Source organism: Eublepharis macularius, chromosome 4, assembly GCF_028583425.1.
Source record: "Eublepharis macularius isolate TG4126 chromosome 4, MPM_Emac_v1.0, whole genome shotgun sequence".
NCBI lineage: Eukaryota > Metazoa > Chordata > Lepidosauria > Squamata > Eublepharidae > Eublepharis > Eublepharis macularius.
In genome coordinates this window covers 49,982,913-49,999,526 of record NC_072793.1, presented here as the reverse complement: position 1 = coordinate 49,999,526, position 16,614 = coordinate 49,982,913, and the positions used below count along the sequence as shown (strand labels likewise).

The window sequence follows — 16,614 nt, the reverse complement described above, 5'->3', positions numbered from 1 at the left end:
CACCTGTATTGCCCTCCCTGCACACTCCTCAACTAAGCTACCTTTCAAGTGCCCCCCCCCCATCTTCATTTTTTAATTTATACCATGCTGTTCTCCCCAATGGAGATTCAAAGCCAAAGATGAGGGGCAGATAAAAAGTAGATTGGTTGGTGCATGGGAGGGAGAGAAAAAGGAAGGGAATGGTGACTAGCCAGTAGGAGGAAGAGATGAAATGGTTCGGGGGTTGTGCAATATGTGTGCTGCTGTTTTAATGGATTATTTTACTGATCAATATTTTAATATGCTTTGTCTTGTATCCATTATATTACTGTGATCTGCTCTGAGCCTGCTTGGGGGAGAGTGGAATATAAATTTATTAAAATAAAAATAAAAATACTGTTCTTTATTGTTTAGTCTCATTTTGGAAGTCTACTGTTCCCTTTTTTTACTGAAAAATGACAAAATATCTTGCTTTTAGTATTAGAATTTTGTTCTAATATTTTTCCTCTTTGGCATAGAGTTGATTTTGCTGCACCTAAATTTTAAAATTATACCAAAGTGAAAAATTTCTGCAGTTAAGGGATGAAGAATGTCATCTTATTGATACAGATTATGAAAATCTGATCCAGAAAATAAAATAGCCATCCTGTTGAAAATAACCAGTTTCATGTTGGTTGTCATTACATCTGTTCCTTTTGGCTCATTGCTGTAGTCTTAGAATCAGCCTCTCCCATTTATCTAGGCTGACTAGTTTTATATGAGAGACATTACTTCCTGCACTGATTTCCCAGATGCCTGCCAGATGTGGGCAATGTTCTGGAGATTCCTTCCTCTTCCCTCTGATTGATGGCGATCAACAGGAAGAGGTAGGGATCCCAGAGATTGCCAGCCATCAGCAGGCAGCCGGGGAAATGGCTGCATGGGCTCCCATGCTCTCACCACTGATGTCACTTACGATGACACCAGAAGTAACAGAATCATGCTAGGGTGATTTTTTTAAGAATTGGCCCCCAAAATAGTGAAAATGCTGTGTTTTGGGCTGATTCTTAAATAATCGTCCTTGGCATGATGACATTGGTTCCAGTCACACCAGAAATAATGTCATCAACGGGAGGTGGAGGTGGTGAGTAACTGGCACCCCACCCTCTCCTGCCAATTGCCGGGGGGGGGGGCAGGCAACCCTATTCCTGAAGCATATTGTATATATGAATTCACTAAGTGATTACTTTGACACCCTCTTATTTTGTCTAATGCATAATCATCATATGTAAATAGTTTTGATGATAGTTTTAAGGAAATAATTAGTTATTACACAAAGCTTCATTTAAGACAAAACATCTAAATGCTGTCATTAGAATAGCAAGTATGTTCTTTCAAGCTAAAAAAAATGAAAGTAGCAAAGTTTTTTTTTTCTCCTTTCATATGCTGAAGTTTTCCTGAAGCAGGCATCAGTTACAATTGTACAGTTGTGCTAAATTCTCTTATTGCACTATAAAAAAGTTAGTGTGTGATAATATGATGTTCCCTCATCCTTAAACCACAGAAATGACACCAGAGGTGTTTTTTAAAACTCAAGAATAACTAAGGAGATTATTTACATTAATGGGGCGAGATTAGGTGAAGGCAGGTGTTGAAACTTTTAAATTTTATTGGTGAGTACATAAATTTTACATAAATTCCCCATATTACCTAAATTATAACAGCCCCCACCCTTTCCCCCCCTCCTTATTGACTTCCAACAGCTTTCCAACCCTTAACCCATCTTATCGTTTAAATTATTTTTAACTATATTCTTCTAAATCTTATATATATTGTATCCCTTATTCTAAGCATATTCAAATTATTCTGTATCTCAGATTCTCTAATATATCCATTCTGTTCCTAACTGTTTAACCTATCTATTTTTAATACAATCTTCTTAACAATAGTGTTAGCTTAGATTAATTAATGACTAAATTTCCCCATTAATGGTAAAGTTACTTCTCTCTCCCCTTTATAAAATCACAAATTAATAATTCTCAAACTGCCACAGTCCTCCTTTCACATCCCATTTTTTTTCTAAATATTGTTTCAGTTTCCCCCAGTCTGCAAAATATAGGCGTTGAAACTTTTTGAGGTAAAATTCAACATACATACATCTAGATCACTGAGGTTACATTCAGAACATGCGCAGATTCCAGTTTTTAGGGACTTCACTGTTACTTAATGCTTCTGTTGTTAGGCTTCCCCCCCCTTGCTTCTCCCCCCAAGCACTTGAATATACTTTCTTTTTAGTATTCTTCATTTCTAGGGTTAGGAACGTTGGAACCCTCTTTTTAGTACCCCAAGCCTCCTTTCTGCACACACTAGTGCTTTCCTTCAGTCCTCAACTGAATCTGGAAGCCTCTTCAGGCAGTTATTCACCACACTCAACTACAAATTCCTCCTCTCTAGATCTGTCTCCCTGTTTCAACTGGGAAGGGACAATCTCCTCTCCTTTAAAAAGCTTTACTCCTTTTTTTAAAAAACCCATTTGGGAGTCTGCACTTACTGCCCAAACCTTCTGCCAACTTTCCCAGTTCTCCTGTAAGTATTGAAAATTGCTTTCCCTGAGGACTCTGTCTCTCAACTCCTTCACACACCCAGATCTCTCTCCCTCTCTGCCAGGACTAAAACCCTCCTCATTCAGCTCAGCTGCCCAATCAGAGGCCCCGGAGCAGCCTGCTACTCACAACTCTCTGATTCTGAGAGGGATTAACTCTTAACAGTCTGCGAATGTGTATGTAAACAGCCCTTCCAGGGTTCTTCAGAACATGCAGTCCGTCACAGATTAATATTCTTGTTAATTTAAATCACCTATATATCAATGTTCTGCAATTTCCACCAGTTTTTCTATATGTTGATTTTTTTTACGACTTAACTGTAAGGTGAAATAAGGTGTTCTTTAAAATCCAGATGAGCACTAAACATTTATCTCCATGCCAGAATGATCTAACAAAAATTTATTGTGTTAATTTGTTTAAATTCTATATTTAACCTTCTGTTCATTATTCATATATTATGAGTCAATTATATTTTCTGTACACCATATGCCAGGTATCAAATAACAAGAGGGAGGACTCATGGAGGAGGGATAATCCCTTTGTCCTCCCCCTATTCCTGCCTCATTTTGCTCACCAGTGTTTGCATACTATTTGGGGTTGCTCTAGCATTTTTTTTAAAAGGCCAGAGTTCAAGAGCTTGTTAAGCAACTCCAAATGCCTTTTGTAGGAGAGGTATAATATGCATAAAATTAACAACTAGTACTGTTATTTTAAAGATGCCACAGGGGCTTTGCATGCAGCACCCAAGATATGTTTCCTTCCAAGAGCTCAGGATTTTTTGGGAGGTAAGGGGGTGGGGGCAGGAAGGGAACCACTGGTCAGTCTGCGCTCAGCTCCGAGTTATATAAGATGAATTAGCAATTCTATGGCTTGTAGTTTTCAGTTGGCCCCCTGCCTTACTTTCATGTTGTGATAATTTTGCTGGGCTGGTTTCTTTGAGCTTCTTTTGAGTATCTGGCCCAGTTAGTTGTATTAAAGACCTCTGCCAACTGAGCTTGTGCTCAATTTTCCTTTTAGCTGAAAAAGGATTTGCTTGCACCTTTTCTGCTAAAGATGCAGAGTCTGAAAACTGCTAATGGGTGCGTGTGTGTGCAGGATTCCCCATCTCTGCTGTGCTGTCTTCCACAGATCTCATTCCCTGTGAGGGTCTGAGCATAATTCTTAACAGCTGCCAGTTTTTGTATTACTCATTACCTAGTAGGCAAAAGGCATTTCAGAACTAACCTTAGCCATGTTTCAAAAACATTTCAGCCTGTATATTAAATAATCCTCCCCATAGTGATTGTTATCATCTTTCATTTACCATTAATCATGGTTAACTTCTTCCCCAACTGTAGGGTATTATTTATGAATCCTTTATTCAGATAATAATCTTCCTTCCCCCTAAAATATACACACTGTTAATATCCAATCCCCCCTTTTAAAAAATAAAAAATAGATAACCACGTGATAGCAATGATACCTATCATCAGTTAGTAACTCTTTAATTGTTGAACTGTCTGAACATTATCTTTTTTATCTGAGCAGGAAGGTATGTAAAGTTGGGTGTGTATGTGTGTGTATGTTGTATCTACCAGTGTATGACTAATCAAGTTTTCTTAACAGAGAAAGTACAATAATGAATGATAAATAATAGAGGTTAATTCTCAATTCTGAGGGGAGAAGATGTTTTCAGATACATAGTGTCGTTTTTATTAGCATTTACCCAGATGATGGTGGATATGCCTGTGGATTATGTGCAAGGCTTAAGTGATATGTGTGTATTTACTTTCATGTTAAAGGAAGATGGGAGAATGTATTGGAATTCTCATTCCTAAGGGACTTCAGTCCATATACTTCAGAACGTCCTCCTTCTAACTTCATTTTATTTATTTTATATATTTAAAACATTTTATGCTGCATTTCCACCCAAATAGAGTCTTCAAGATGGTAAACAACAAATATTAAAACACTGCAATATTACAAACATTTAAAATATATATACATATAGCCCTGACCTCTTGCATCATTGAGTTCCTGGGGGGGGGGGGCATCATTTGGAGAGGTTAACTCCTGCTCCCCCTCTCAGCCAGCTCTTAGTGATACATGCCTGCTCAGCTCTCTCTTCCAGAACTGAATTTACTTTATTGTATCCCACCATTCTCCCCAATGGGAACCCAAAGTGGCTTACATAATTTCTTTTCCATTTTATCCTCACAACAACCATGTGAGGTAGGTTGGGCTGAGAGTATGTGCCCAAGGGCAACTTCGTAAGCTTTCATGACAGTGGATTTGAACCTGTGTCTCTCAGATCATAGGCTAACATTAACCACTGTACCACACCAGCTTTTTAAATTCCTTTTTTAAATACCATAAAGCAAATACGGAGTGGAATAAAGTCCTTGTTTTGGTAAGCTCATGAATGACATTCATAATGGAAGAGACTATGATTCTTTATTATATAAAATTTAAACTTTTGGTTATTACATTTCTGAGGAGAAACAGAGTGTAGCACTTTTTATTTGCAATAAATTGCTGCATGCAGACATAGGTTCTTCAAATTATTAACTCCTTACTCATCACAAAGAAATAACTAGGAAACCTTGAGGTGTAGATTGAATCCAAGCCACGAATTAATTAGTCGGGTGCAAAGTTGCTCTGTTGTGGGGTTGTTGGTTTTTTTAGCAAAGTGGTGGCATAGATAAGGTTATTTTCTCTACACTGTTACAGTCATAATGAAAAAGTAGCTGTTTCGTATGCATAAAATCTAAGCTTATAATTGTTTAGAGAAAATACATATTCAAATAGTGGGACTACATAGGTTGGTCTAATTCAGAGACCCGTCTGAATTCTCATTGACCATGGCAGTTGTTTGCCAGTAGTTTGCTTAGTCTCTGTAACAGTTGGCAGACTCTAGCCATAAACAATTGTTCTGTCCTGCTGCTTCCTTGTCACTTCTCGCCATGTTCTGTATATAGATGAAGCAGAAGGGTAAGAGTTTGGCACACAACTCACTTCCACTGTTTAGTGAAAGTTTGGCTGCGGCTAGGAGTGGGTACAATCCAGCATGTTGAAACTGAATGCATAACACTGCAGCAATATCTTTAGGGAATCCTGTTGGACTGAAGAAGGGGACTGTTGTGGATATCCTTGATGGGATTTGGTCACAGCTGTACTTGAAAATCTTGGTTCAAAAGCACTCCCGCTCAATTCCCTTCTGTTGAGAACTTACTCTCTTGCTTATTTACATGGCCTTGAAAACTATGGAAGCTTCAGTACTCCGGAACAGAAAGCGGCAATCCCCTAATGGTATGAATCATCAGGATCATTTTATTCAGTACTCTTCTGTTACATACAGGGCTGTTTTTGTCATCTGGAACATGCATACATACGTATACATACATATACATGTATACACATACACGTATACATATATATCTATGTTGGCTGTTTTTATTTTCATCAAAAATGCCTGTATATTGCTTGGAAGGGAAGTGACTGTAGAAGATGTAAAGGTACACTGATCAATAAATTTTGACTGTAGCCAACCATTATTTCTGATCTTTCCAATCCTGCCCTCATACCTTTATAGGCACATGATCCTTCTCAATAGGAATGGAACTCCTGAACAGGGATTCATATAAACAGAATTCCTTTTCTCCTTTCCCTTTCCATCCATGTGGACCAGTGTTGACTGAGGAGTGGGAAGTCTGTGCTTTATCCCAAAGCAGCAAGTACAGACCTCTCATTCATTGGGCTGTCCTAGTACATCACAGACACACAGGAGCACATCTCCAGCAAATTTTTCAGACTTGGATAGATGACATCAGTTGGAACTCTTGCTGGAGAGAGATTACTGCTTTAACACAATATGCACTCTGATCTCAGGAATCACTCTATCCTGAGGCTTGCAGAAGCTGTGTTTGGGGGCAGCATTTATATCTTAGTATCAGACAGACCTGCCTTTTCTATAATACTCACTTTGTATGCAAAAGGGCAAAACACACTGAGAATCCTTTATGCCCCCCCCCCAAACAGCCAGCTCAGTCTTTTAAAAGACCCTAGAAATCTTTGATCAATACATTCAGCAGGGACTGTTGTTTTCTTTCTCCATATCTTTCTTTTTTTGAAACTGCCTGCCCATCCCAATCTTTCTTTTTCTCTTCCCTGCTTCTTATTCCCAGAAGGCTACAGTGCAAGCGATCTCTAGCTAACTCTGTTTTCTTATCTTTGCATATCTGTTCAGCATTCCACAAAGGATGCTAACAAAAGTTCGTGACCTGAATAACTTCCCCTGTCCACTTTTTAACATCCAGCATGATGGAAAGTAGGGATGCTCAAGCCTCTGCTCCCAGTTAAGCTCACTTCTTACCTGTTACAGATAAAATAGCAATCAGCCAGCCAGTTAATTAACGAGCTGTTTGGCTGTCTGCACCTTGTTTGTAGCCTGTTTGCATGTATTAGCAGGAACAGGCTACTTGTAGCCACCAGAAGCCAGCTCCCAGCTGATAAGAGATGGTCTGGGAGTTGGTGTCTGATCTCCTGCTAGGGAATTTTTGCTCTTTTTGGTTTCATAGGCAGAAATCCTGCTATGCTCGTATACGGACTCCCAATATTTGTTTAAATAGCCTGCTCTTGGACTATTTTAATGACTTTTTAAAAATTGTTACTGATTTTATGTTTTTGTGACTTTTAATGTATTTTTTGAATATTGTTAACTGCCCTGAGCCCATCTGTGCAGAGGGCCCCCCCCTTGTAGGGGAGAAAAGAAATGAGCTCTTTTTCTCCTTTTTGCAATGCAGAGATCAAAAGCATTGCTTCTGATCTCCAGCTTCACTGTGTAGCTATTTTTCTGAGTAGGAGTGACTCAGAACCTGATTCCCAGCTGATCCCCTGTGAGCCATGAATCAGCTTCTGACAAACAGGCAGTTGCAAGCTTGTTTGGCAGCTGTTTTAGTTGCTGGAGGCAATCCAAACATGATCACGAGTGTCAAACAGGGTATGTTCAACTGCCAAAACAGGTTCGCTGTGAAATTCATGGCAATTCTAAATGAAGAATTTTTCAGAACTTGAAAAATTGAATGCTGGTATGTATTATTCTGGTGGGTCCTAAAATTTTTTTGTATGGCTTTTGTTTTATACTAATAAATTTACCTTCCAGTTTAAGGAAAGAAATATAAAGTTCAGTTTTTGTATAGTCTTACTTTTTGTGTGTGGCCATGGAGTATTATGAAGAGCTTCTACACTGGGTTGGGAAGAAACATGGCTGTTTTGAGGTCCCTGTTCATATACTGCACACAGCCAGAGGGAAGGATGCAATCCTATGAATGGTGTCTGGAGATTTTCCAGTTATTGCTACAAAAATTAGGGATTATACCTAAATTAATATCAAAGATTCAGATATGTTGATTTTAATTTAGACAGTAATTGGATTTTTGGTCACACAGTGTTCTTTATTGTTAACTTTTATTTTTCAAGCAGAACAAATGAAATACAATCTAAATAACAGGGTTATCATCCTAAATTGAATTGACACAGGTGGACTTTGAAGAGTTTAACTCTGCTATGGATTGTACTGCTAGAAAATAGAAAAGGAGGGAAAGCAGAAAGATTTATTAAGAAAACATTTCAACTCTTCATGAGATTTTTAGTAAACTGAAATGGGTTTTGTCTTTTTCTTTTCTTTTTTCTAATTTTAATTTTTCAAAATAAAGGGGGGTACAGAAAAAGGGGGGATAACAGGGTCAAGGGAACAGTAAAATTTTGCACTACAATAGTTATTAAAATACAGAGTACACGAAATATATCTTAATCAGAGTTTCACTACAGGAATTCTTAGAATACCAAGTGCACAAAAACTTAAACCTTTTTCAATATTTATCCACATAGCAATAGAAATTGCAACTATTAAGTCCCATTACTCTATACTACGCATACTTAGCACCTCCCACCTCCTTCCCCATACTTAGTAGTATTTTTTTTTCTTTTTAGACTGTCTTTTTTCTTTTTAGACTGTTGATGTGGTAAAAGTATGACACACTGGCAGGTACATTGGCAGGTAGACTAGTAAAATAATAGTAAAACAATAGTGGGTTAGTAACACTTCTTGACTTCACAGCATATTACTGTACTGTCTGTCTGTCTGTCTGTCTGTCTGTCTGTCTTTCTTTCCCTTCATTTTAACCATTTAATTATATTTCCTCTTCTCACTTTTTGTTCACATCAGCGGTTAGTATCAAAGAGTGAATATATAACTGTTAAGTTTGCCAACTTCCAGGAAGAGCCTTAAGTTTTCCAAACTACAGAGATCAGTTACGTTAGAAAAAATGGCTCCTTTGGAGACTGGACTTTGACATTATACCTTGCTGAAGTCCCTCCCCTCCCCAAATCCCAGCCTCCCCAGGTTCCACCCCCAGAGTAGGCAATCCGAATAAACCGTGCATACATATGAGTCAGGAGTATAGATGATCGCAAACTGAAATACAAACCAAAATTCGGCAGGAACCAGGCCACTTTGTGGTTCGCGAACCAGTGGTTCGTCAGAGCCCATTTCTGACGAACCACCACAAACTTTAGGCTGGTTCGTTTGGTTCGTCACTGCAGACAGCCTGGCACTGATAAATCAGTTTCCTAGGCAACAGGGGATGGACTTTCTGCAGACCCATCTACTGACCCGGAAGTGGCCTTCTGCTGACCCAGAAGTGACATTTTCATGAACCAAACGAACCAGTACTCAAACCAGGGCAAGTTTGTGAAAGTTCGTAGTTCGTGAAAAGTGATGAACCACGAACTGGATGGTTCGGGTTTTTTTTTTGTTCATGCCCATCTCTAGTCAGGAGTTAGGAATCCATATATACAACATTAAAAATATACAATATATAAAAACAGAAAACAAAGCAAGTCTTGAATAAATAAATCAATGCTTTGTTGATGCAGGCAAGCTCATGTTGATGATTTGCATATGTAACAGCCATCAGAAAGAAAATACCACAGGTAAAGATTTCTTATCTCCTTAAAGAGAATTATTTTCCATGGCAGGAGTTTAAATCTTGGACTACCAGTTGATGAACAGAGATATTAATAATTTTTTCATTTTCTGTAGTTCAGTTTGGAAATCAGAGTTTCCAGAGTATATAAATTGAATGTTGTTGTTGTTGGTGTTGTTGGTGTTGTTGTTGTTGTGGAAATCAGAGTTTCCAGAGTATATAAATTGAATGTTGTTGTTGTTGTTGTTGTTGTTGTTATTATTATTTTGATATTTTGTATACCTTGGGATGAAATCAGCCATCTTTTTCTCAACCAGAATATCAAAATTGGATATACTATGAATATATATATATATATATATATATATATATATATATATATATACCTTTTATTAAAACCGTGTGCAAAGTATAAAACAAGAATGATGTAAAATGCGGTGAAATTCATTAAAATCAAATAGAGAAACTGGCAAAGAAAATAGGTGGGAAGAAAACATACAAAAATGGAAAGAAATTTTAAAATGGCGTATTACACATATCTAGTGTTGAATGATCAAGTTGTGTGTGTGAGTGAGTGAGTGAGAGAGAGAGAGAGAGGGGTGGGTGCATAGGCCAGGGAAGTCCCTGAAGAGTTCCAGGGATACACATGATTAGTGAGGCAGATGGACCTTTCCTTCTCTCAGTAGCCTAGATTAGTTGAATGTTACCTGGCAAAGTTTCATCGTTGCCCCACATTTGATGTGTAAAGGTTACTGCGTCTTACTAGTAAAGGAAGGTAACTGCTTCTTCCTCATTTAACATAGTGGGACTTTTGGGTACAGATGCATAGGATTGCATTTTTCTTTTTCTTATTTATTTACTTCATTTATACCCTACCTTTCTCCCCAGCGGGACCCAAGCTGGCTTACATAATTCTCTCCTCCGTTTTGTCCCCACAACAATCATGTGAGGTATATTAGTCTTTGAGTGTATGACTGATAAAGTTGCCGCATGGGCTCCGGAAAAGTACTGGACCATGGGGAGGGGGTGCTACTCACCCCAAGAATGATCTCCTGGCCCAGTGCAATGATGTCTCTTCCAGAAGTGACAACATTGTGCTAGGCTGTGCAGGCCCCCAGCTTACATTTCTCAGTGATAGGGCCTTGTAGCTGGGGGCAGGTGGCGGGGAGCTGACCTGACCAGTTCAGTCCTGGGGGCGCCCCTCAGCAGAGAGCAGAGAGGAGGGGGTGCTTTAGTGAGTCAGCCGACTTCCTGCATGCTACACCACTCACATCCCCTCCTCACCTTTCCCTTCCTCTTCTCCTCTAGCTTGGTGACTAGTATTTTCAGGACATTTACCTTGAATAGTCTAATGAAATACTGGACTGTCTGGTTGAAAACCAGACCAGGCAACCTAATGACTGGCCCAAGGTCACAGAATCACAGAGTTGGAAGGGGCCATACAGACCTTCTAGTCCAACCCCCTGCCCAATGCAGGATGAGCCTAAAGCATACCTGACACCCATCCAGCCTCTTCTTGAAAACTGCCATCTCCCTAGACAGCTGATTCCACCTTTGAACCACTCTGACCATGAAAAAGTTTTTCCTAATATCTAGCCAGTACCTTTCTGCATATAATTTAAGCCTATTGCTTCAATAGCCTATGCTGCCAACTAGAACAGCTCCTTGCTCGCCTCCAAATGACAGCCTTTCACATATTTAAAGAGAGCAATCATGTCTCCCCTCAAGCTCCTCTTCTCTGAACTAAACATTCCCAAGGCCCTCAGCTTTTCTTCGTAGGGCTCAGTCTCCAGAACCCTGATCATTCTCATCGCTCTCTTCTGCACCCTTTCGATTTTGTCCACATCCTTTTTTGAAGTGAGGCCTCCAGAACTGCACACAGAACTCCAGGTGCGGCCTGACCAAGGCAGTATAGAGAGGGACTATGACCTCCAACAATTTCGATGCAGTGGCCCATTTGATACAGCCCAAGACAGAGTTTGCCTTTTTTTCCACTGCATCACACTGACTGCTTATATTTAGTTTACAGTCCACTCTTACTTCAAGATATCTTTCACATACACTACTACCCTGAAGTGTATCCCCCATCCTGTATTTGTGCTTCACATTTTTGTGGCCCAGATGTAATACTGTGCACTTATCTATGTTGAATTGCATCCTGTTCACAACCGCCCACTTCTCCAGAGTATTCAGGTCTTGTTGAATTTTAACTCTATCTTCTTGAGTGTTTGCTACTCCTCCTAATTTGGTATCATCTGCAAATTTAATGAGTAGCCCATTTACCCCTTCATCCACATCGTTGATAATAATATTGAAAAGTACCAGGCCCAAAACCGAGCCCTGTGGCACCCCACTGGACACCTCCCTCCAATCTGATGAAATGCCATTGACCACCACACTTTGGGTGTGGTCCTCTAACCAGTTCCCTATCCACCGAACTGTCCTATAATCCAGTCCATGGTCTTCCAGTTTACCCATTAGAATGTCTTGGGGAACCTTATTAAAAACTGAAATCCAGGTAAATCATGTCGACAGAGTTCTCATAATCCAGTAAGCTTGTCACTCAATCAGGAGGAAACTAGGTTGGTCTGACAAGATCTGTTGGGGACAAAACCATGTTGACTTCCCTGGATCACTAAGCGGTCCTTCAGATGCTTACAGATAGATCCCTTTAAAATCTGCTGTAATATCTTCCCAGGAACTGACCAACCTGTAGATTCCCAGGTCATCCTTCTTCCCTTTCTTAAAGTTTGGGATAACATTTGCTCTTCTCCAGTCTTGTGGCACATCCCCAGTCCTCCAGGAAGCCTTGAAGGTGATGGACAGAGGCTCTGCAAGTTCTCTAGAAAGTTCTTTGAACACGCTTGGGTGCATACCATTCGGCCCAGGGGATTTATATTCGTCCAGTGCAGCCAGGTGCCTCTCCACAACCTCTCTTGTCAATGTCAACTAGCTCTCCAGGTGTCCTGTCATGTCTACTACCATCTCTAGATGGCCTCAAGTTCTTCAGGGAGAAAACAGAGGCAAAAAAGCCATTAAGCCTGTCTGCTTTTTCTCTGTCTTCCACCAGAGTTCCACAGCGGTCCAATTGTCTTGCGTTTGCTTCTCACATATCTGTAGAAGTTCTACTGTAGTGAGCTCCCCTAGCCAGACCCAGCTCATACTGCGCTTTGGTTTCTCTGATAGCTGATCCGCAGTACCTAGTAACCCTCATATATTCCTCATTAGAGGTCTGTCCTCTCCATTTCCTGAACATTTCCTTTTTCTCCCTTAGCTTATTCAGGAGCTCTCTGTTCATCCACATCGGTTTCTTGGAGTCCTTACCATGTTTCCGTCTTGCTGGAATAGTGAGGGCTTGAGCTAGCAAAAGCTCATGTTTGAGAAGAGCCCACCCTTCACTTGCTCCTTTCCCTTCCAGCACACTCCCCCACAGAATAACTCTCATCAAGCCTCTGAGTTCATTGAAGTTGGCCCTACGAAAAACTAACCTACGAGTCTGGCTACGAACTTCCTTGGCCCCCCACAGCAACTGGTATTCAAGAAGGACATGGTCACTTCCCCCTAAGGTCCTCACCACCTTCAACCCATCTACCAATTCTTCCCTGTTGGTTGATATTAAGTCTAGTATAGCCAAGCCCCTTGTAGCTTTCTCCACCATTTGAAAAAGGAAGTTATCGGCCAGGCAGGTCAGGAAGTTGCGTGATTCTTGTCGCTTTGCTGAGCTTGTCCCCAGTACCCATCGGGGAAGTTGAAGTCACCCATAATTATAAAGTTCTGATGTCTGGATATTCTACCAATCTGTTCAAGGAGGGCAGCATCTATTTTCTCTCCCTGGTCAGGCGGTCTGTAGCAGACTCCAACAACAATACCCTTTGTCCTTCCCTCCCTTATTTCCACCCATATAGTTTCCACTAGGCTGTCAACCACATAACTTGCTGACAATCAAGCCCTCTCCTGACATACAATGCCACTCCGCCTCCTCTTCTACCCTTCTGGTTTATCTTGAACAACTTGGGAATCATCCCACCAAGTCTCAGTAATTCCTACTATATCGTAGCCCTCTGTTTGCAAGAGAAGCCCAAGTCCTTCCTTCTTATTACCCATACTTCGGGCATTGGTATATAGGTGCTTGTAGCCTTGTACCTTTGTTTGACCTGTCCTACCCAGGTGGGTCCCCACTGTTTTCACTTCGTCATTGAAATCCCCATGTTGATCATCCTCTTCCCCTTGCAGCATCAGTTTAAAACTCTCCTGATGAAGCTCTCCAGGTTCTTTCCAAACATTTTCTTCCCTGACCTTGAGAGGTGAAGCCCATCATGTGCTAGAAGGCCTTTTCTAAGAAAACTTATCCCGTGGTCCCAGAACCCAAAGCGCTCCTGCTGGCACCACCACCTCAGCCAATGATTCACCTTGAGTATGGACTGCTCCCTTTGCATTTCTCTTCCTTTGACAGGAAGGATAGAAGAGACCTGTGCCCCCACTGTCTTCAACTGCCTTCCAAGAGCTTCATAGTCTTCTTTAATTCTTGCGATGGTATTCAGGGCTGTGTCATTTGTTCCCACGTGAACCAGCACAAACGAGTACTGATCAGTCGGTCTGATCAGTTTTGGCAGTCAGTCTGTAATATCCTGAATTCTGGCTCCTGACAAGCAACACATCTCTTGGAGTACATGACACTTCATACTTGTGAGCAGAGAGTCCCTGATGACCACCATTTTCTTCCTCTTCCGTGTGGCCCCATGCCCTCTTCACTCCCTCCTTCAGGTTTTGTGGTTCTCCATCACAAGCACCTCAAAACAATTCTTGAGTTCCAGTGGACCAGAGCGTCACCTTAGTTCACGTCTTCTGGTTTGTACTGCAGAACTGAGAGGAGGCTCAGAAGGGAGATAGACTCTTCCTTCTCTTGGACTTCTTTCTTCATGCTTGTGCAGAGCCCCCAGGCTCCTCAATAAAATCCTCCCCTTCCTTGATTTCCTGAAGGTTGGTGATCCTCTCCTCCAGGCTCTGAATCTTCTCCTCCGAAAGCCTGACCAGCTTACACTTCTGACAAGTGAAGTCCATCTTCTCTTCCGGGAAGAAAACAAACATGGCACACTCCATGCAAGTGACTAGAAAGGGGCCTTCTGTCAACATCATCGCCTTCCAAGTATATTCCAAGAGTATTCTTCTAGCTGCAGGTCCCTTTCCCAGGAAGCTTTTGCTTTTTGATCTGTTATTTATTTTATTTATTCACATTATTTATAGTTTGCCTTTCTCACTGAGATTCGAGGCGAATTACACAGTGTGAGTTAGTACAGTCAATTTCAAGGACATTTGAATAAACGTTGTAGTAGGATCAATAAATGCAAATTTGCAATGATTACCGATAGGATAACTCTATGCAAACTTTGTCTGAAGTAAATCCCACTGATCTATGTGACGCTTACTTCTAAATGGTAAATCACAGATTGTGTAATTTATTAAAAATGAGGTAATATTTCCTGTACCCCAAACCAGTATTGGAATGTCAGAAAGAGCAATAATTTCATAAAGCTATGAATTATTTCATTTGCTATTTTCATAAATAAGGGATTTTTATGGTGTGCATTTGGGGAAAGGAAATTGAAGCATGCCATATTAAATGTGGGTCCTTAAAGACAAAACAATTCTGATCCAAACATTCGCTGAGTCACTATGTTCCTTTTTTAAAAAACAAAGATGCTATGTTTCTCAGTAATGAGACATGTATATTTGGAATGTGTGTGTGCCTTTTAATTTAGAGGGTAGAGCTTTAACAAATATGCTTCAAATGTAACACTAAATCATATTGGCTGTAGATAGTTCCAGAGTCTGTTTTAGTCTATTGAAGCAGAAATAAACAGGAATCTAATGGCACTTTAAAGATTTTTTAGCATTCACTTACTAGAGCCTACTTCTTCAGATACATGAAGTAGATACTAACTATGCTTTTATGTAGAGGTATGAAAAAAACAGCACAGTGAAGGAACTGAAATGCAGAAAGCACAGAGTGAATTTAATTATGTAAAATTCAAAACTAATAAAAAAAACACAGAGATCCCTTACTATTCCCAGGGTTTGCTAAAACATTTTAACATCCATAATAATTTCAAGTCTTTGTTTGGGGTGGGGGGTGTTGTTAATTAGACTTTTGCTAATTTGATTGTATATGGATACTTATGGAAGGATAACTAACTTACTTGTTTATCTCAAGAAATATAAGCAATGTTAAAACCATTTTCAACCTATTTTCCCCCCCTGTCTCTTCTATGATTTCAGGACTATACCTTGACAATGTACTTTCAGCAAGCGTGGAGGGATAAGAGGCTTTCGTATAATGTAATACCTTTAAATCTTACTCTGGACAATAGAGTAGCAGATCAGCTTTGGGTTCCTGATACCTACTTCCTGAATGATAAGAAGTCATTTGTACATGGTGTCACTGTGAAGAACAGGATGATTCGTTTACATCCAGATGGGACAGTTCTCTATGGTCTCAGGTCAGCATCAAACATTTTAAAGATCACACTTTAAGCCTACAGTTGATTTCTTTCCTACTTCCTTTATTTTATTGGCCACACATCAATGCATTCTAGATACGATGCAGAAACTGTGGGGTGGGAATGTAGGAAAATATTTTTAAAAGTAAAAATAGCTTCAGATGTGTTCTCTTTGAAACTATTTGTAATTCATTTTTCTCTCTTAATTATTTCAAAAGATGCTGCATTTTATTCAGAACGGAACAACAAAGTTTAGAAAGCTACCATAAGAAGGAATTTTGCTTTCTTGAGACTTGATATATGGAACACATCTTTCAGTTGTTCTGCTTTTTGCCATTAGTCTGATGCTAAATTGTGCATTGATCTAGAAAGACAAGTCTATATTAAATAATATGGCTTTGTTTTAAAGGAGGGGGATGTCAGGGTATTGTCAGGGTTATCACAAAACTGGGTATTGAACTAGGTAAAGAAGCACACACAAAACATAACTTGCAATTTTGCAACTCAACCCCATTTATGTTTACTTAGAAATAAGTGTCACTGAATTCAGTTAGATTTACTCCCAGGTAAGTGTGCTTAGATCTGTATCAT

At 39.9% G+C, this 16,614-nt stretch overlaps 1 protein-coding gene across 2 annotated transcripts in view; it reads left to right on the top strand.

Annotated features, from left to right (window-relative positions):
* Nucleotides 1-16,614, top strand: part of GABRB2 (gamma-aminobutyric acid type A receptor subunit beta2) — a 161,811-nt gene that overhangs the window by 56,193 nt on the left and 89,004 nt on the right. For both annotated transcript variants that reach the window (XM_054977308.1, XM_054977307.1), the window contains exon 4: nucleotides 15,803-16,023. In XM_054977308.1, the coding sequence (XP_054833283.1) occupies nucleotides 15,803-16,023 (221 nt within the window). The remainder of the gene's footprint in view (nucleotides 1-15,802; nucleotides 16,024-16,614) is intronic.